We start from the raw sequence: 20,010 nt of genomic DNA, 5'->3' as shown, positions 1-20,010 counted from the left end.
ATTTTACTTTTTTTTTTTTTTTTTTTTTTACAACTGGCTGTTTTAGTTTGTTTTTTTGTTTGTTTTTTTCAACGTTTATTTATTTTTGGGACAGAGAGAGACAGAGCATGAACGGGGGAGGGGCAGAGAGAGAGGGAGACACAGAATCGGAAACAGGCTCCAGGCTCTGAGCCATCAGCCCAGAGCCCGACGCGGGGCTCGAACTCACGACCGCGAGATCGTGACCTGGCTGAAGTCGGACGCTTAACCGACTGCGCCACCCAGGCGCCCCTGTATTTTACTTTTGAGAGAGAGAGAGAAGGGGAGGAGCAGAGAGAGAGGGAGACAGAGGGTCCAAAGCAGGCTCTGTGCTGTCAGCAGATGTGGGCTCGAACTCACAAACCCTGAGATCTTGACCTGAGCCAAAGTTGGACACTTAACCAATGGAGCCACCCAGGCGCCCCATTTTCCTATTCTAACATCAGCATTTTTGTGCGGCCTTCAGAATGCACATAGTGTGTCCTCTTATGGAGAGACTTGATGGGATCCCCACCTGAGGGAAGGTCGGGACACACCTGCCTCTCCCCCGGGGGTCTGCTCTTCCCATGCTGCACAGCGAGCTTCTGGAAAAGCAGCCCCCTTCCCAGGTGGCGGTGGTAACCTGCAAGGTGACTCTGGTCACAGGGGGCGTGTGCCGAGGGCGGGAGGGGACATTCCTGGGGAACCAGCTTCAGAGCAGGAGGGTTAGGAGGGGACCTCCTCCAGGTGCCCTGCCTCACGGCTGGCCCTCCTCCCGCCCCCCGCCGCGGGACCCGTCTTCTCCCCTGCACTCCTCAAGAGCCTTGTCTCCAGCGCGGCCAGGGCAGGCTCTCAAAGGCGTGAGGGAACCCACAAACCCCTCAAAGGAAAGAGCGACCCGTGGAGGAGGGGAAGCAAGCGGGTGGAGGAAGTGGGGGAGGGGGTGCCCAGGCCTGGCCGCGCAGGGGTGCAGGTGGGAGAACTGGGGCCCCGGAAGGGTGGGCTGTCCTGCGGGTCCGGGAGAGCCTGCAGCCAGCTCTGGGCGGGGGCGGGTCTGAGCTGTGAGCGTCAGACCCGGGGCGAACACGGCAGTTGAGGGAGGGAGAGGCAGTTGGCGTGAGGACGTTGCGGGTGGTAGTCAGTCCTCCCAGTAAGTACGTTTGACGGGGGGCCGGGGGATGCCGAGGATGGGGTGTGACCGGATCCCGGGTGCATCTGTGTCCGTGGATGTGTCCACACATCCCTGAAGAAGGTGGAGTGTGTCCGTGGACATCTTAGCAGTGGCCTCTGGCCACACATCTCGCCACACACACTGTGTCCCGTCCGGGCCGGGCCCGGGGCTGGCGCTGGGGTTGCAGAAAATGGCCCTTTCAGCCCGAGCCAGTGCCATTTGGAGGGGGGTGGGCGTAGGCAGCACAGGGTGTTGATGTGTTATAGGTCCTGCCTGCGCAGGACTGGTAGGGCCTGGAAGCAGGAAGGAGCTTCTAAAAGGAGTGGGGCTGGAGAGCCCGGAGCGTGTCACTGGGGGCTGGGGTGGGAGCGGCACCCTCCCCTCTGTAGGCTCCCAGCCCTGCACACCCCCTAGGTGTTCTTCCCGTCTCTTCAGGAAGGCCAGGGAGGCCCAGAGAAGGCCTGACGGGGGACCTGGGTCTGTTCCAGGTCTTCAAGCTGCACAGCAAGCTGGGGAAGCCCATCCCCCCCATAGAACCCGTGCCGGGGAACTCCAGCTCGGCCACGGCCGCGGGCGCCAGCAGGCCGGCCCCCCTCACCGCGGAGAGTCCCCCCACGGCCTCTGCCAAGCCCACAGCCCCCGCCGGCCCCAGCGCGCATGCCCTGAGCAAGCCAGGGCCGGCCAGGAGACCGGCGGCTTTGAAGGCCTCGCGCCTGGGTACGTGTCCGCGTGTCACAGCCAGCCACCCACACCCTGACTCACTCCTCACGCTGGGATTTCAAGGAAGAGCTTGTCCATTTAACTTGTGTGCGTGTGTGCCCGCCATCCCGACTCTGGAGGGACGAGCCTCTGGACGGAGGGCGGGGATGGGGAGAGGCAGGCACCTTCCGGCCACACCGTGGTAGCGCCTCTCACACCCCGGTGCTCGTGGCGAACAAAGCGGGCTCTGATGAGTTAGGTGGGTCCCGGGAAGTTAAGGGGGCCTCCTTGCCACTCCACCTGCAGCCCGCCTCCCTTGGGTGGGGGCGCACCCGCCGTGGCCTGGGCAGTGGAGGCAGCCAGGTGGCACCAGCCGGGCGGGGAGCTAGGATTGTGTGTGATGCCCTTGCTCCACCGACTGCTTAACGGCACTGCCTGGTTTACCCTCCACGACTCTCAAAAGTAGCTTTTGTCACGATCCCAGTTTGCAGAGGGAAAAACAGAGGTGAGGCGAGGCCCCGGCCACCTCACACGCAGTGCAGATGCGATTCAGACCCAGGTCCGGCTGACAGGCTCTGCGCCCCCCGCCCTGCTGCACCCGGGAAGCAGGGGGAGGACTTACCTTACTTTGAGCCTCAGCAGCACCGTGTTTGAGTAACCACGTGCTACTGAAGGTGAAACCATGAAGCAGCATGGCTAACAGATGGGTCTCCCCCGTGAGGCCCGGTGAATTTGCCCCACGGGGCTGGGCTGACCGTGTCCCCAGTCCACCTGGAACTCTGTCCTCCGTCACCTGAGGGATGCAGAGTTGGAGCGGCTGGGGGCTCCTCTGGGCGGGGGGGTGGGGGGGGTGGGGGGGGCGGCGACAGGGCTCTCTGTGGATGCATTCGGATTTCTGCCAAACCCTGTGTGGGCCTTGTTCTCTCAGCTGCGACCCAGGCTGGCCCAGAAGGGTCTTTCGGGACCTGCATCTGACTGACGTCACGGGGGCCGGGGGTGCGGGTGACTGGGCAGCAGGAGACCTCGGTTTGCATGTTGTCCTCCCTCCGCACTGGTGGACTGGAAGCCAGCCGTGGTCTCCGGCCAGAGCAGGCTTAAGCAGCGCATTCCTCCCTTCCAGGGTCCCCCGAGCCGCAGGCAGCGGGCAGCAGACTCCCCGAAGGGGCACACCTCGTATCAGATGGGTCTGGGGAACCGCCCACCGGAGGAGGCTCTGCAGAAGCTTCTGGAAGGTGTGATGTGCAGCCCGTGGGCCCAGGCTACGTGGAGGAGGTAACTGCCAGGCAGCCGTCGTGATGGGGCCATCGGTGTGCGCCCCGCCCTGTCACTGGGCCGTGGCAGAGGATCTGGGCAGGGCCCAGACTTCACGACCTCGCCCCGCTCTCCACCTGAGGTGTACACACCCGTCCACGGGAGAAGCCGCGGGAAGGCCCGGGCCCTGGGCTTCAGATCCTGAGACAGACCGGCACTTCCTGAGCCTTTTCCCGCCAGGAGGAAGGCAGAAAGGGGGATCTGTGTCCTGCCGAGCTTCTCCCCACAGGCACGCGATTCTCGGGCTTTAGCAGCCGGTGTGCACCCTGCGTGGCCAGCATCTGACACCCAGAGCCCCGGCAGTGGCCCTGCAAGGCCTGCCTCCAGCAGCCTTCTAGAACCAGATTTGGAAGCCGCCTCCCCGGCCGGCGCTTCCGTAGTCGCAGCCTCTCCTCCTCCTCCTCCTCCTCCTCCTCCTCCGTGGCTGAAAGCATTAGCGTTTCTTCTGTCCTCAGGGTGATGTTTTTGTTTGACCAATTCAGCATCTTCTGTTTTGTCTGGAGAAATAACCACCCAGATAGATTGCTGCCACGGGAGGCCCTGTGGTTGGGCAGTTAGGAGATAGTAAGGTGCTGAAAAGCCTGAGGAAACACAGAAGGGGCCTGTGATGGGTGGAAATCACCACAGGGCGGAGGCCAGAGCCCTGCGGGGACCAGCCCGGGCGGTGGGTGCTGTTGCCTGGGGTGGGGTGGGGCAGTGGGAGGAGGAGGGGGGCGGGACAGTGGCAGAGGTGGCCCGGGGCACTGGCGGGCGTGTTGGTGAAAGGCCGGCTACCCTGAAACCCACTTGGCAGGCGGGAAGCCAGTGCGCGGGCCTGGGGACCCCCAGGAGGTCCCGGCGCCCTGCCCGGAGACCAGACCCGCTGCGGGGCAGCCCTAACTCAGCTGAGCTCTGTGTCACAGGTGTGTAACGACGAGGGCAAGGTGATCCGGTTCCACTGCCGGCTGTGTGACTGCAGTTTCAACGACGGCACCGCCAGGGACTTGCATGTGAGGGGACGGCGGCACCGGCTCCAGTACAAGGTGCGAGGGGCTGGGGAGGACCTGCCGGGTCCGCATCCTCCCTTTGTCCCCCGAGGCTGAGCCCCCCCCACCCCGGCCCCTCGAGCGGCATCCAGACCTGGCGTTTCCCGCTGCCGGGAGGAAAACCCAGAACTGTGTTTGCTCATGGCGCGTGGTCTCCTGCTGCGGAACGTGTGGCGGGAAAACCGTGCCTGAGTGATGCTGCAGGGCGTCCTGGAGCACGCGGAACAGGCTCACGCAGGCCGCCTCCTGTCCCCAGCCCCGGCCGGGCTCTCTTCTGGCCTCTGCCGGGAGCCTGAGCTGGCGTGCAGCTGAGACAGGGCTCGGGGCTGAGCGGGTACCTGGGGGCCGGGAGGTCACGGCCGAGGGGCTGCTACTGCCACGGGGGCGTCGGGCTGTCCAGGCTGAGCCACGTCTTCGGGGAGCCCGGCCTCCAAGGGGTCTGGGTGGCGGGTGCCGAGGGCCTTCCGATGCCAGCAGGGTCCTTGTTAGGGGGTCCGCTCCCCACACAAGGTGGGGTGGTTCTTGGGTCCCTCAGCCCTGTGGGCTCACCCAGAGGGGCTGCCGGCTGTCTCCCTCTCTCAGGTGTGCAGGGCACCGGGCCTTGTCACGCGTGCACACGGCCTTGCGCGTGTCTGTGCACAGCCCATGTAAAAAGCGGCTTGTGGCTAGTTCCCTGTTCTCTAGCAGCTTTATTGAGATGTCATCCGCACGCGGCACTCGTTACCCACGTGAGCGCACAGGTTCGTGGCTTTTGCTGCTGCGTCTGCACAGAGCTGTGGCCATCGCCTCTCTGTAATTCCGGAACACTCCGTCACCCCCAAATGAAGCCCACCCCTATTAGCAGTTGCCCCCACAGTTTCCCCCACGAGGCCCCTTCCCGTCCTTGGATGAGCCTGTTCTGGATGTTTCACACATGCGGACTCACGCCCTGTGGGGCCTCTCGTGTCTGCTTCCCTCCCTGAGTGTCGTGTGTTTGGGGCCCGTCCGCGGGGCGGCGGCGGGGGGGTGGGCACCTCGCTCCCGTGCGTGGTGGACACACCGTGTGTGCCTGCTCATCCGTTAGTGGACACACGGGCTGTTCCCATCCCACGCTGCTTAGACGGTGCTGCGCTTTCTGGATGATGGAAGTAAACACTCAACACGGAGTCCAGGAGGGAATCTGAGAGACTTTGGAAAACACGGACAGATGCCGCTTCCCCCGAGCGACCTTGATTAGAAATAAACCTCTTGGGTTGGCTCTGCGGCGACTGGTCAGCAGTCGGCCGTGGGGTCTCGCGGTGCTGCCGATTTCCTTCTTCCCCGGGCAGCGTGGGCTCTTGTGGCCACACCCGGGCGGCGTCGAGTCGGGCCACAGAAGGCCCTGTGGGCTCCCTGGGCTCCGGGCCCTCGTCTAAAGGAAGGTCTCCCGTCTCACAGCCCTTCTTGCCCTTTCCAGAAAAAAGTGGACCCCGACCTTCCGATCGCAGTGACGCCCAGCCCCAGAGCCCGGAAGCTGCTGGAGGAGAGGCTGAGGCGGCAGAGGCAGCTGAGCAGGAAGCGGCTGGAGGGGATGCGGCGCTGGCACGCCGAGATGAGGTGCGCGGGCCCCGCCGGCTGCCTCACCCTCCCGCACACCCTCTGCTCCCTTTCAGGCCCCAGGCCCGGGTGCTCACCCCTGCGAGGTGGGCAGGGGACACCGCCCTTGGCAGAGATGGTCAGGCTCAGGGCCTGCGTTAGCATCTCGTAATACACGCAGGACGGCACAGCCACGGCAGCCACGGGACAGGCGCTCTGGGCCCTACTTCACAGGGACGCCCTGCGTCTCCGTGAACCCTGACCCCAGTGTCCCCTGACTTGTGGTGTCCCCCTGACCTCCAGTGTCCCCTGATCTCCATTGTCCCTCTGACCTCCTGTGTCCCCTGACCTCTGGTGTCCCTTGACCTCCGGTGTCCCCCTGACCTCTCGTGTCCCCTGACCTCCTGTGTCCCCCGTCCTCCTGTGTCACCTGAACTCAGTTCCCCTGACCTCCTGTGTCCCCCAACTTCCTGTGTCACCCTGACCTCAGTTTCCCTGAGTTCCTGTGTCCCCCTGACCCCAGTGTCCTCTGACCTATGTCCCCCTGACCACCTCTATCCCCCTGACCACAGAATCCCCTGATCTCCTCTGTCTCCCTGACCCCGGGATCCCCTGGTATCTGTGTCCCTCTGACCTCCTATGTACTCCAGACCTCTGGTCTCTGCCTGAACTTTAGGGTTCCTTGTGTCCCCCTGAATCTTCATGTCCCCTGACCACCCATGCATTTTTCACATCCTCCTTCGCCCTCTGGAGCAGGTTCGAAGCATTATTGACATGGCGTCTGATGCTCGGAAGGTCCAGGCAGTGTCTGAGCTGGAGAGCAAGGCCCAGGACAGACTCAGGATTGCAGCTGTCCTTCATTCCCTGCCTCTTGCCCTTGGCATATGTTCTCCCGACCCGCCTGGCCTCAGTCTCCCTGATATACGGCGGGCATTTGTGCAGGACCCACATCCTGGAGGTGGGCTCCCAGGGTCCCATCAGGCTACTGCGTCTGTCCCTGGAGGTCCTGGAGCCCCGACCTCACCTAGCATCGCTCTGATGTGACAAGCCCAGGGGACACTCGGCTGCTTAGAGCAACCTGTCCCCCCTCTTCCCCCCAACAGGCGCTACGATCTATGTAGGAGGCGACTGGAGGAGGGGCCGCAGGCCCAGGAAGAGCACCTTGGACCCTCGCCACCTGACCAGCCCCCTCCTTCCCTCCCGAGCAGGCCGGGGGCACCTACTTGCTCACCTCTGGTGGGTGGCGGCCTTGTCTTTGTGCCGAATGCCTCCCGTGGTTGAGGCCCCACGGGCGGGTGAGGTTCTCAGGCCCTCCCTACAAGGACCTGAATCTTCTAGGAGCGAGGAACATGACTTTGAACGAGGACCCCCAAAGGGTGCCCAGGGGTGGGAGCTGGAGGGCCTGAGGGCCATAGCCTCATCACCAGTCACGGGCAGGGGCCCCAGGCCTGGGTCCCATCACCAGCCACAGGCGTTCCTAGCTGTGGGGCCCCGGTCACCGTTTCCCTCTGGAGCCTCAGCGTCCATCTGTCCATGCACGCTGGGCCAGGGTGGGTTGGGAGCCCCCCGTGCCCACCTTGCTGAGGGGAAGGACCCCGCCGAGGTGGCTGCAAAGCCTCTGGCTCAGACATGTAAGACCACCACAGAGGGGAGCCCACTGGCCCCACGCAGTCCTGGGTCCTCTCTGGCTCACAGCCTCGGGCGTCCCTAGCCTTCCTTCACCTGGCTCTCTGCTGCCACTTGCCTGCCACCCCCAAAGCCAGCCTGGCTCCGGGGCTCCCCATCCCCGGACAGGGCTGCGTGTGCCCTGCAGCAGCCGGGGCTGACCCTCATCCCCTCCCCTACCTGCCGGGTGCTGGAGCCTCTCAGCCCGCCTGTGACACTCTCCCCTTTGCCTGTAGCCCACACGGCGGCCGGAGTCCAGCGATGACCGGCATGTCATGTGGATGCATGCTGCCATCTACCCCACGGAGGAGGAGCTCCTGGCCGTCCAGAAGGCCGTCTCCCACGTGGAGCGCGCCCTCAAGCTGGTGTCCGACGTGCTGGCCGAGGAGAGCTCTGGAAGCCCAGAGCAGGAGGGCAGCGAGCACAGGTAGTGGAGGCTACTCTCTGTTCCCAGGGCCCAGGGGTGACCTCAAGCCGTTCTGGACAGGAGATGGCTGGCAGGAGGGCAGAGGCCGCCTCACCTGGGATGGCCTCTGAGCTATCCACGGTCTCTGGGGCTTTCCAGCCATGGGCAGAAAATTCCCCAGACTGACGTTTCCTATGGAAGGTGCATCTACAGTGCCGTTCACGAAGGGTTAACGGCATCTGTTTCCTGGTCTGCAAAACGGAGATAAGTGTGATTCACAGGGCGATGAAGGCCCCCCAGCGGGACATGCTGCTGGGCCCCCATGAATCACCGCGACTCCTTCCTGTGACTTGGGGCAGGGAAGCCCCTCCGCCTGCAGTCGGAGAGGAAGTCCGCCTTTCCAAGTCCCTTCTCTCCGGGGCCTGCTGCTTTGGCTCCTCATGGAGTTGTCTGTGTTACAGTAAAACGTAACCCGGAATTTACTGCCTGAACCGTTTTTGTGGGTCCGATTCGGCGGCACGGAGGGCACTCACCACCTTGTTTCCAGAACTGCATCCCCCACCGACCCAGCCACAAATCTGCCCCTGCTAAATTCCCGATGCCCTCGCCCCCTGCCCCCCACCCCCCAGTCCCCTGGCTCAGCCTGATCTGGACATTGAGCAGAAGAGGAGCCCTGTGGCGTCGACCCATTTGGGGTCTGGTTGTTACCAGTGTCTGCGCCCTCAGGAAGCGCCTGGTGCTACTTGTGAGTGACTTCCGAAGGGTCAGCCCCGGGCTCAGACTCGGGACCTCCCCTAGGACAGTGGACAAGGGTGCAAAGAGGCGCTCTTTCTGCTCTGAACTGACGCCCTTGCAGAGACGGCCAAACCCCCTCCCAGCTCCGAGATCTGCCCGGGTGTAGGGTTCGCTCACCAGTACCCGAGAGCTGGTCTGGCCCCAGGGTGACCCTTGCCCTCAGCCCTGCTCCAAGGGGCATGGGGCCGGCTTCCCTGGGCTGGTGCTGTGTGGGGTACATAGGAGTGCCATGCCGCACCCCTCACGTGACGCTCCCGTGTTCCCTCCGGTTTTCTCCCAGCGCATGGGTTTTCTTTCTGTTTTTATTCATTTGCTTATTGTTTATGATTTTAAGTTTATTTATTTTGAGAGAGAGAGAGAGCATAAGCGGGGGAGGGGCAGAGAGAGGGGAGAGAGAGGATCCCCAGTGGTCCTGCACTGAACATGGAGGCTGGGCAGTGGACACAGGCAGACCTGGGACCTGCAGGCCTTCCTCAGGTCTCCCCCCCACCAAACCCCCATCCCCCAGCAGCACAATATCATGCATGCCCACAGCACTCAGCAGCTGCAGAGTCGTGTGGCCCCGGGACAGTAGGGGTGGGGACCCAGACGGGTCAGCCTCCACAGGGCGCGTCCCCGTGCTGCCCCTGCACGCCCCTGCCCTCCCCCTTCCCTAAGCCTGGCAGCTGCCCTGTGCCCGAACAACAAAGCTGACCTGGCTCTTTTTTTTTTTTTTCATTTTTTTTTTTTTTCAACGTTTATTTATTTTTGGGACAGAGAGAGACACAGCATGAACGGGGGAGGGGCAGAGAGAGAGGGAGACACAGAAACAGGCTCCAGGCTCTGAGCCATCAGCCCAGAGCCCGACACGGGGCTCGAACTCATGGACCGCGAGATCGTGACCTGGCTGAAGTCGGACGCTTAACCGACTGCGCCACCCAGGCGCCCCTGACCTGGCTCTTTTAAGCCTTCACGTAACGCTTACGGCATGCCGCGTGTTCTGTCCTTGGGTTAATTTTCAAAACTTGGAAATGCATTCTTTACAAGGATCGTAGCGAGCCGTCCTACGGCTGTTCTGTTATTCACTGTTGGAAAGAGCACGTTAGGTTTGGGTGTTTTTCTTGTATGGTGGAAGCTCCCCAACGTGCACAGAAGTTGATGGAACAGTGAGGCCCGGGGGAGCGCCAGGTGCCGGTGCCCGAACCACGGACTCCACACGAGGCCTCCTCAGTCTCTTGGAAGGAAGCCTTCTGAGTCTGTGCCCTCTAGGATTTCAGTAGCCGTCCCTAAACAGCAAGGACTCGCGATTTAACAAAACCACAACACCATTGTAGTTTAACAGTCACCCTTTAACATCGTCAAACAAGCAGGGTCAAAATTTCCATTGTCCCACAGAGATCAGAATGTGGGTTGTTTTGTTTTACATCCAGCTTGATTGACGAACCTCTGTGTCTTTTTGTCTACTTGCCCCCCCCCCCCCCCGCCCACTCCCGCCCTGCCCCGGCTCTCTGCCCCTCTTCCTGTGGGAGGTGGGAATCTGTGGAGTCTGGTTCTAGCCCCGTCTGCAGCCATTCTGGGCTGGATTTGGCTGGTGGCCTCCCAGACCTAGTCCTCTCAGGCCATGTTGGGCTCTAGCGCTCTGTCGTCCAGAAACCAACAAATACATAAAAAAACATAAATGGATTTTATTTTATTTTTTTTTTCAACGTTTATTTATTTTTGGGACAGAGAGAGACAGAGCATGAACGGGGGAGGGGCAGAGAGAGAGGGAGACACAGAATCGGAAACAGGCTCCAGGCTCTGAGCCATCAGCCCAGAGCCCGACGCGAGCCTCGAACTCACGGACCGCGAGATCGTGACCTGGCTGAAGTCGGACGCTTAACCGACTGCGCCACCCAGGCGCCCCCATAAATGGATTTTAACAGATCAGGTCCCTTCCTATCCCGAGAAGTGTCACAAAACAAAGAGTGGCAGCTCCAAGAGCCGAGGGAGGGGCCCAGGCGGGGCCCAGCGAGGGAAGCGGCCTCGTGGGGCTGGAACACAGGGACCAAGGGAGGCAGTGTGGGAGAGGATGGCTGCTGCGAGTCGGCCTGGGAGAACTGGGGTGTCCCCCACCTGCAGAGGGGGTAGCACCGGGAGGTGATGTGTTGGGGCAGATGCTGTAGTTAGGTTCACACTGCGTAAAGCTGGCCTGAGCTTCAGGGGGGCACTTGGGGACCATGTCCGGATGCCTCGGGGCCTGAGGAGAGAGGGCAGACTCCCGGCCGAGCACCTGGCTGGGCCTCCTAGCCAAGGAGCTGAGGTGGGGGCCCGGTGGCCCCAGAGACGCTCAAGGAGCACAGAGCCAGGGGCCGTGTGGGTGGCGCCATCTGGCTGAAGACCAGGGGCCACAGGGATGGCCATTGGTGGCCGTTTACAGAATGCAGAGAACAGCAGGTAGTAACAATGCCCGCCCTTACTGAGTGTGCGCAGTTTGCCGGGCTTGTTCCAAGGTGCGTGTGCCCATTTCCCAGATGGGGAAGCTGAGACAGAGGCCCAGCAAGGCGCCCATGGTTGCGGGAGCGGGGGACCCCGGCAGCACTCCCTTCTCCAGATCCTTTCCCCTGCGGGTCTCACGCGTTTTCGGGCTTGTCTCCACAGCAGCGGCTCCCCCAGAGCTCGGGTCCTGAAGGGCGTGATGCGGGTCGGCCTCCTGGCGAAAGGCCTCCTCCTGCGGGGGGACAGGACGGTGCAGCTGACCCTGCTCTGCTCGCAGAAGCCCACCCACACCTTGCTGCGGAGAATCTCGGAGCAGCTGCCCCGGCAGCTCCCGGTAAGAGCCCGGCCTCTGTGCGTGGCGGGCACTTGGGCTCCTGGCTGGGGCGGCTGTGTTTCCGCGCGAGTCTGCTAGACGCGGACCGGGTTGTTTTTGTACAAAAGTTGACAAGAGGAGGAACTTCGGGGCTCCTTTGTAAAACGAGTTTAGGGGCAAACTCAGGATGTCCGTGTCCTGTCACTGATGGTGCTGACTTACCAGCCACCACAGGGGCGGTTGGTGCCAAGGACTCCACAGGACCCTCCCCCTTCACAGGGGAGACGAGAGGGGACCGCGGCGGGTGGCCTGGGCTCCTCCCCTGGACTGTCTGGGACTTTCTCACCCGAAACAGCGACTGGGGAAGGGCTGAGAGCACGTCATGATTTAAATGGGTCTCAGGTTAAAAAATCAGTTCCCGGGGTGGAGGAGGCTCTCCTTCCTGGTGTGTCTGTCTCTGTTCCTGGGAGAATCCAGCACCGGGGGTCGCGCAGACCCAGATTGGCCCTCTGGGGTCCCCACTCTGGTCAGGAGGTGAACGAACGTGCACAAGAGCAAGCTAGCTTTCAATGTGTTGTCTGTGAAGAAATGGAAGTCTGATGCCAAGGAGGGAGCACTGGCGGGGGGGGGGGGCACGTCAGGATGGTGGGAGGTGTGTGTCCCGTCAGGATGGAGCTAGAGACGAAGGGGGGGGGGCTTGAAAGATGGGGGGCAGGATTGCTGGTCAGAGGCTTGAGGCCAGATGCTTCTGGTAGATGTTGCCAGGTCAGCCTCCAGCAGTTTATACAGAGGTTTGCCAGCCCAGCTGCCCCTCGACCTCTTGAGGTTCGTCCTCAGAGGCGATGCTGGTGCCTCATTATAGTTTTAATTTGCTTCTTTCTTAGCGTGGGGGTAATCTGTGTCATCACGTAAAAAGGGTCTTCCCTGTTTCTTTTCTGCAAACCACCTGTTTTGTCGCTCGCAGGTTTTGTGGGGTTTTTTCATTGGATCGCTGGTTTTGTTCTTGAGCGGTGGGCGTTCTTTACATGTGAAGGCACCTCCATGCAGGGTGTTTTCTGTACGCATCTCTACACGTGTGCGCTCCTAGAGGGTGGGGGCTGTGTCTCAGTCCTCCGGAGGTTACAGGCGCCCAGCACAGGGCCTGGCGCTTGACCGCATTGTTGCTCATTTACGCCTGCTTCTCAGCTGCACTGACGTGGACTCATGTCACACTTGCGCCCCACAGATGGTGACGGAAGACGAGTATGAGGTCTCCTCTGACCCCGAAGCCAACATCATCGTCTCCTCCTGTGAGGAGCCCAGGATGAGGGTCGCTGTATCTGTCACCTCGCCCCTGATGCGGGAGGACCCTTCCGCGGACCAAGGTGTGGCCAGGCCCTTCCGTCCAGCCCCACTCCCCACGCTCCCTGGTGACTGGGGGCCGCATCTGCCTCTGCTGTGGGTGGGGAGGGGGTCACAGCCACCAGCCTTCTGGCATTTCTGTCAGCCCTGGATGCTGCTGGCAGGTAAGAACTGGGCCTTGGGGCAGCAGAGGAAGCAAGGTGGCGGCAGTCACATGGGCTCCAGAGCACTGTCCTCCTCTTCCCTCTGCCTCCGGGCCTGCACAGACACCTGCTCCCCACCCCAGGGAGATCAGCTGTGCTGGGTCCCTGGGAGCTCAGCTGATTCTGTGCAGCAGGGGCCACAGGCAACCCCATGGGTCCTAAGGCCTCTCGTGTGAGACACGGGGGCTCTAGGGCTTGAGGCCGGTTGGCTGAGAGAGTGGGAAGGGCACCGGGCCAGGCCAGGGGCCAGCAGGGGCCTCAAGTCACTGCTGCGGTGAAGGCCAGCTGCCAGGAACACACCGTGGGTCTCACGGAGCCCCGGAACCTCGTGGAGCGGCCCCCAGAACTGTTTTCCAAACTCCAGTCATTCTTGAACCCCCTTCATGATTGTTTTGTCACAGCGGAGGGCCACGAACTTCTAACGTTCTTCTTTAAACACTTTTTTTTAATGTTTATTTACCTTTGAGAGAGAGAGAGAGAGAGAGAGACAGAGACAGAGCATGAGCAGAAGAGGGGCAGAGAGAGAGACACACACAGAATCCAAAGCAGGCTCCAGGCTCTGAGCTGTCAGCACAGAGCCCGATGCGGGGCTCGAACCCATGAACCACGAGATCATGACCTGAGCTGAAGTCAGACCCTTAACCGACTGAGCCACCCGGGCGCCCCTAACGTGCTTCTTTAAATCAGTTCATTTTTATCGCTTAAATTTGGGGGGAGCAGAACCCTGAACCATTGGCGGGAACCATCACCAGTTGTCATGGTCACGTAAGAAATAACCACAGCGGAATGAGACATCGTGAAATCCTAGCTGCAGGCCCCGCTAGGGTTTGCTCAAACACATGAACAAGGGCAGCCTGGGAGCGTCAGGGAGTGTGAGCGATCCAAGGCTCCTAGACGGGTGGGCAGGAGGGCGCCCCTCTGTGTTCCCCACAAGAGTGTCGGGCCCCAGGCTGGCTGTCACCAGAGGGCGACACCGGAGGCGAAATGCCCTCCTCCCAGACCCACCCCAGATGGTTCCATCTCAGCCTGAAGCAGTGGCTGGGCTGTGACCCACCCGTGGGGACACCGATGCATGAGTGAAGCTGTGTCCCATCGCCTGACCTCTGTGACCCCGGGGCCTCCCGGAGCGAGGGGCGGAGAGCGTGAAGCAGTGGAAAGACCGCAGGAAAAGGCCCCTGAGTTTCTCCCAGATGCGGGGCCTTTGCCCTCAAGGATGGCACCTGTTCCCGTCCAGCCTGCTCTCTCCCTTGCTGTGATGCACATGGAAGCGTCTGGAAATCTGGCTTAGTTCATAGTTTTCCATCTGAACTGTGATTTGCTAACCGGGGGCGTCAGCACTGAAGGTGCTCGGTAACCAGCATTGCCCTCTGTCCTCGTGGGAGCTCTCCCGCAGAGGGAGAGCATTTCCACAGAAATGACTTCTCTGGTCCTTGCGTGGCCTGGAGGAGAGATGGTCTGGAGCCCGGTGCCTTCCAGATAACAGGATGGTGCCCAGGAGGGGCCGGGCCGCGTGGCCCAGGGAGGCGAGGGGGGTGGTGAGGGGTGCCGTGCCCACATGGCCCTTTCCTTCTAGAAGGAAGGCAGGTGCCTCAGCCTGACCCAGAAGACATCCTGAGCCCAGAGAAGTGCCTTCAGTCCCTGGCCGCCCTCCGCCACGCCAAGTGGTTTCAGGTCAGGGGGCTGGAGGGGGCCTCCGTCTGTGTCCCGGCGCTCGAGAGCGGGCTCTGAATGCAGCTGTGGGAGACGGCCGTCTGCATGGCTACCCGCGTCTCCTTGCCAAGCACTGACCCAACAAGACCCTTGTCAGAAACGTAAAGGGAGTGACCCGGACTGCTCCGGGGGATGGCGGGTACTGGAGGCTCCGAATTGGGCCAGATCAGTGGGTCTGTGCCACACCCAGAGTCCCTCCCAGCCAGACTCACTCCCCAAGGGTCAGCCCTTGTCCCCGAGGCCACGAGCGCGTGGCTTCCTGAGCTAATGGTGTACCTCTTCCCCCCCAGGCTCGAGCCAGTGGCCTACAGCCGTGCGTGATTGTCATCAGGGTCCTTCGTGACCTCTGCCAGCACGTGCCCACCTGGGGGGCCCTGCCGGCCTGGGTAAGCAGCACCCCGTGGCTGGCCCTGCCCTGGGGAGCCCCCCAAGGGCCTCCAACAGCCTTGACAGGCCTCATTTTCTCTGAGACAGAGGTTCCCCTTCCCAGTGTCGGGCTTTCCGAAAAGGGGCCCAACTGAGCAGCCAGGAGGGGTGGGTGGGGAGGGGGCGGCCTAGGGGTCCGTCGGGGCCAGGAGGAGGCCTGCTGCGGAGCACAGCCTCATGAGAGTGCCGTTACCTTGAACCGGCAACCTCACAGGCAGGACCAGAGAGCACGTGAGGCAAGGGTGCCCAGGACTGGCCTCGGGGCCGCCTGGTGCGTGCCCTCCCTCTTCCGAAGCGGAGACCCCCATGGCTCTGACAGCCCCTGGCAGTCAGTCCTGGGGCCCGTCAGGGGAGAGGAGAGAAGACAGAGGCAAGGGCACCCGTGCCCCCAAACCCCGGGTTGCTGTGCTGTGTCCGTGCACCTGTCCGCACGTCTGAGTCTGTCCATCTCGTTTACTTTGGGGGACGTTTGCTTTCCATGTGCATTTCTGCTGCCAGCATCTCTCCCCCCCCAGAGCCGTGCTCTTGCACAAGTAGACCCTTCCCACCCTGGCCTTGCCATCCTTGGCCTCCCTCACCCGCGAGGACCGTCTCCCAGACCAAGGGCTGTCTCTGCCCAGTGTCCAGAGGAGGCAGGCGCTGCTCTCGGCACCACTCCTTTTGGGACACGTGGGTCCATTTGGGCGCCGAGAGGGCCCCGCATTCCCCAGGAGCCCGTTTCCCTGTAAATCTAGAAGCACCCCCCCAAGAGAATACACTTGTCCTGATCCTGCCCCCAAGACCCCCCGCCACTGCTCCCCACAGGGAGGGGGGCTCCCTGGGGAGGGGAGCATGCCAGAGCAGGTCAACGGGTCATCTGACCCTTACTAAATGCACGAGGGTCACAGAGAGCAGTTCTTCAACCCTCTTGACCCTAGTTTGCAGTGTTACTGCGCACAGGGTTTGCTGATGGAGAATCGGGAGGCGGAGAAGGCACAGAAACCTGCCGGCAGCCATGCCCTGGGGAGGCAGAGACGAGGCCCCAGGGACCACCCTCCTCCTCAGAAGTCAAGGATGGGTGGGGGTGAGGGACAGTGCTGCTAGGGGCCTCCGTCCCAGGGTCTGCTGGAGACCCCGTGCATCGCAGCTGTCGCCTGGGGGAGAGTCCAGCTGGCCCAAGTGCTCTCCTCTGAGGCACGGCGTCGTCTTTTCTGTCCCCGCGGGGCCCAGGCCATGGAGCTGCTGGTGGAGAAGGCCCTGAGCAGCACGAAGGGGCCCCTGAGTCCCGGGGACGGCCTGAGGCGTGTCCTGGAGTGTGTAGCCTCGGGGATGCTCCTGGCAGGTCAGTTCCGCAGGCTGGGGAGCCCAGAACAGTAGAGCAGGTGTGGCAGGCCCCGAACGAGCCACTTGCAAACCCTGGGAGCACTGTCCCAGGCAGACAAGGGAAGGGAGCCAGACAGACACCGCATGCCACAGAAGCAGCGCAGGGACGAGGGTCCAGGGTCCGGGCAAGCGAGGGGCCCGCCCTGGGGCAGTGCAGCCCTGGAGAGCCCTGGGAATGTCGGGAAAGGAACCAAGCAGGGTCGCAGATAACGGGCATCAAAGGGAGACAGTGCGCTGAGCCATCGAGGTGTTAGATGCAGAAACGGGGCTTTCCCGTCATTTTAGGGCATAGGATGGTGGCAGGTGAAGTGACAGGAGAGGCCGTGCGGGGGGCATGTGCTGCCGGCCTGTCCCGTCCCAGGGCTCTCCCAGGCGCACACAGGGGTGTGGCTGGTGCACGCTTGGGGGCAGCGGGTGGGCCCTGCGTGGGACCCGCCCAACCGCGGTGGTGGTCTCTTCCCCTGGGTACTTTGTCCTTTGCGGCCCCCACCTCTCCTCGACAAGATGGGCCTGGGATCCAGGATCCCTGCGAGAGAGACCAGAGGGATGCCCTCGGGCCCATGACCTGCCAGCAGCGTGAGGACCTCACGGCCAGTGCGCAGGTAGGACAGCCGGCCCGTGTGGTGCGTGTGGCTCCCAAGTCCAGGCCAGCTCGGACAGGACGGGCGTGGCACCCGGGTCCCCGCCCAGGTTGCGGCTACCATGGACCCGGAAACGATGTGGGGTTCCCCCTCCCCCTCTCCTTCCCTTTGTAGAAACAGGTGGCCTGTGGGAGGGTGGCCTGTGGGTGACGGGGGCAGGGCCAGCCTGGCTCAGGGCCGAAGCTGCCATGACAATGAGGCAGGTGCCTACCTGGGGCTTTGCTGGCTGGGACTTTCCTGGGTGTTCCGTGGCCCCACGTCTCAGGGTGTGACGACACCCAGCCATGGCCTCCAGCTTGGCCCGCACAGCCCCCCGCTGTGGCTTCCCTTTTGTTAGCCAGTTTATTTGTAAGAAAGCCTCCCCGTGGCACAAAACCCACACGGACCCTGGCGCTTACGAACTGCCCTTAACGGGAAGAGTCAAGTTGCTCACGGTCACGGCCGAGTGGCGGTGCAGGACTTGGAGTCCCAGTAGAGAACCCAGAAAGGGGCTGATGCTCCGAGGGCTTCCTGGGAACGTCCTGCCATCGGCTGGCCCCAGTGCAGTGCGCTTCCCCAAGCCCGAGCGTGCCCCGAGCTCTGTGGTTGCTGGGAGGGTGTCGTCGAGGACACCCGGTGAGCTCGTGTCCGCGCTGGGCCGTGGGTGCAGGGCCCGTGGCGAGCAGCGGGAGGGTCCTGACTGGCCGTCTGCCCCCAGCACGCCCTGCGCTTGTTGGCGTTCCGGCAGATCCACAAGATCCTGGGCATGGACCCTCTGCCGCCCCCCAAAAGCAGGCCGGGGGCACGCTTCCGGAAGAGGCTGCGGGAGGCAGGAACCGAGGCCCAGAAGGGTGAGGTCCCCAGGAAGCAGGGCTGGCAGGGTGGAGAGGGGCCCGCGTGAGCAGCGTCCCCCGCTGGGTACGCCCGGATGCATCCTCACCGCAGCCGCTTCATCCCGACGCTGGACGGCCGTGTTCTCCTTTCCGGAGCGATCTGTGGGTTTCTTTAAAAACACTTTGCTTAAATCCTCCTGGAAATCACCTTATCCCGGGGGTGAGGGCCCCCTGGGGCAGCAGCCGGCACCCGAAGGCCCGCCCCGCGGAGGGCTAGCAGATGCAGCACAGCGAAACCCTGCCGGTTTTGGGCTCACCCTGTGGCCCACCAAGTGTGTGGCCTTCCGGAGCGCTCCCTGCGGATGCCCCAGCCCTGCGTGGACTTGAAACCACATCACAGGGACAGGCCAGGGAGAGCCGGCGGGTGGGGCCGAGCCTGAGGACGCACCCAGGCCAGGATCCCCCGTTCCTGGGCCCAGCCTGCCCCAAACACATCCCCCCCCCCAGACCCCAACCTGGAGACGCCCCACCCCAGAGGTCTGCAGGGCCGGAGCTGCCATCTTCCCGGCCAGCGTCCACCCTCAGGGAGGTGGGAGGGCCCAGTGGCGGTGAGGATGCAGGCTGGGTGCACCCCTGGCCCCCCAGAGATGTCTGTGACCCACAGTCTGCCCTGACCCCGTACCACCGAGTGCCTTCTACTTAGAGCGGGAGCTGCTCGGTCACTCCTCACGCACCACCCCTCCCCCCCCCCCCCCCCCCCCCCCCCCCCCCCGCTGGGTGCAGCGGTCTGGGTCCGGGCCTGGTGCAGGAGCCCGGGTGGACGAGGGGCAGTCCTGCCCGGTCCTCCCTCTGTGCTCGAGCCTCCCTGCCCAGTCGCCCCGCGGCACTGAAGGGGAAAAGTCCATCCTTGGGCCGAGGCCATCTGTGGTCAGTTGAATCCTTAAATTCCGCTTCTGTATTTAGGGGGCAGTCTGAGTGTGGCTTTGTGTCTGAGGTCTCCGTAGAGCCACCTGAAAGTTTGCGAGGGTGGGGAATAAATAAGTAATGTCTCATGGTGTGGACTGCGCGGTCCTTGCTTGGGGTCCGGAGCCCCCGCTGCGCCCTCCCGCCGCTCCCTCAGGGCTCCGAGCGGGGGTGCCCGGCGGCCGGCATTTCTCTCTGACACTCAGGCCGTAGTGTGAGCAGCGTGCTGCCCGGAGGCTGTGCCCCCGTGTGTTGGTCCCCCGGGCCATTCCCACCCCAGGGTGCCCTGGGGACCCTCCCCGAGGAGCACTCATTTTGCACAGGCCCCATGACCAGTCAGGGAGCCTGTCTTGGCCTGGTCCTAGAAATGATCATCAACGGGAAGGCTGGGGGCCCAGAGGGCTTCCTAGAGAAGGAGGTGGCCAAGCTGAGTCGGTGGGGGGCTCTCTGCCTGTAGGTCCCCTACCAGGAGTTCCCCAGAGTTTTCCCAAACCCTCGTGGCAAACCTCAGGGGGCAGAGGGGGGTTCAGACGGAGAGACTGGGTCACGCTGAGCTGCTGACAGCTTCAAGCCCCCAGGGCATCCCCAGGCAACGGTCAGGCTCTGGGGAGGGGAGCGGGGGTAGCGTGGGCCTCTGGTGGGGGTGCGTGTGTCAGAGCACGGGCTGGGCGCACACAGACCCCCTTCTCAGCCCCTGAGGCAGGCGAAGCCCTGCTTGGTTCTCACGGGCACGTTATCAACTGGAAACAGGAAGCAGCCGGCCAGTGCCTAAGCACTACCACCCCCCCGGGAGGGCAGGCCCCTCTCCTCTGCCTCTGGGGCCCTGGGCCCCCTTCCTTGTTGGCAGCCCAACAATCCCTAGGAGTCAGAGCCAGCCCCTCAGCTGGTCCTGGCCGCGGCCACGGATGGGGCACAAGGGATGGGTCTGAGGGAGGGTCCCGACATCCTCCGCCTCCTCCGGCGGTGGCTCTGCCCTTCGCCCAGCTCTCCAGGCTCACCACCACCACCACCGGGGAGTCCTCCTGGGTTCCTGTGTGCTCGAGCCCAAGCCATCACCGTCGGCACTGTCTCTGCTTGCCACTCGCAGTGGTACTCTGCTGCTTCAGTCCTCCAGCAGTGGGAGCTTGTGGTAAAATTCAGGCGACTCCAAATCCCAATG

At 62.9% G+C, this 20,010-nt stretch overlaps 1 protein-coding gene across 8 annotated transcripts in view; it reads left to right on the top strand.

Moving 5' to 3' along the window:
* ZFR2 (zinc finger RNA binding protein 2) overlaps nucleotides 1–18,940 on the top strand; it is a 42,993-nt gene extending 24,053 nt beyond the window's left edge. For 2 of the 8 annotated variants that reach the window (XM_045491483.1, XM_045491486.1), the window contains exons 7-19: nucleotides 1,657–1,885; nucleotides 2,988–3,139; nucleotides 4,081–4,200; nucleotides 5,639–5,778; nucleotides 6,861–6,993; nucleotides 7,659–7,849; nucleotides 11,243–11,414; nucleotides 12,619–12,757; nucleotides 14,511–14,608; nucleotides 14,938–15,033; nucleotides 16,283–16,394; nucleotides 16,940–17,037; nucleotides 17,774–18,940. In XM_045491483.1, the coding sequence (XP_045347439.1) occupies nucleotides 1,657–1,885; nucleotides 2,988–3,139; nucleotides 4,081–4,200; nucleotides 5,639–5,778; nucleotides 6,861–6,993; nucleotides 7,659–7,849; nucleotides 11,243–11,414; nucleotides 12,619–12,757; nucleotides 14,511–14,608; nucleotides 14,938–15,033; nucleotides 16,283–16,394; nucleotides 16,940–17,037; nucleotides 17,774–17,956 (1,863 nt within the window). In that variant the 3' untranslated portion in view covers nucleotides 17,957–18,940. The other 6 variants (XM_045491485.1, XM_045491484.1, XM_045491488.1 and 3 more) reach the window with 6 other exon arrangements.
* The last annotated feature ends 1,070 nt before the right edge of the window (nucleotides 18,941–20,010 follow it).

Source organism: Leopardus geoffroyi, chromosome A2, assembly GCF_018350155.1.
Source record: "Leopardus geoffroyi isolate Oge1 chromosome A2, O.geoffroyi_Oge1_pat1.0, whole genome shotgun sequence".
In the NCBI taxonomy this organism is placed as follows: domain Eukaryota; kingdom Metazoa; phylum Chordata; class Mammalia; order Carnivora; family Felidae; genus Leopardus; species Leopardus geoffroyi.
Note: the sequence above shows the minus strand (reverse complement) of the source record. Positions and strands in the feature narration are given on the sequence as shown.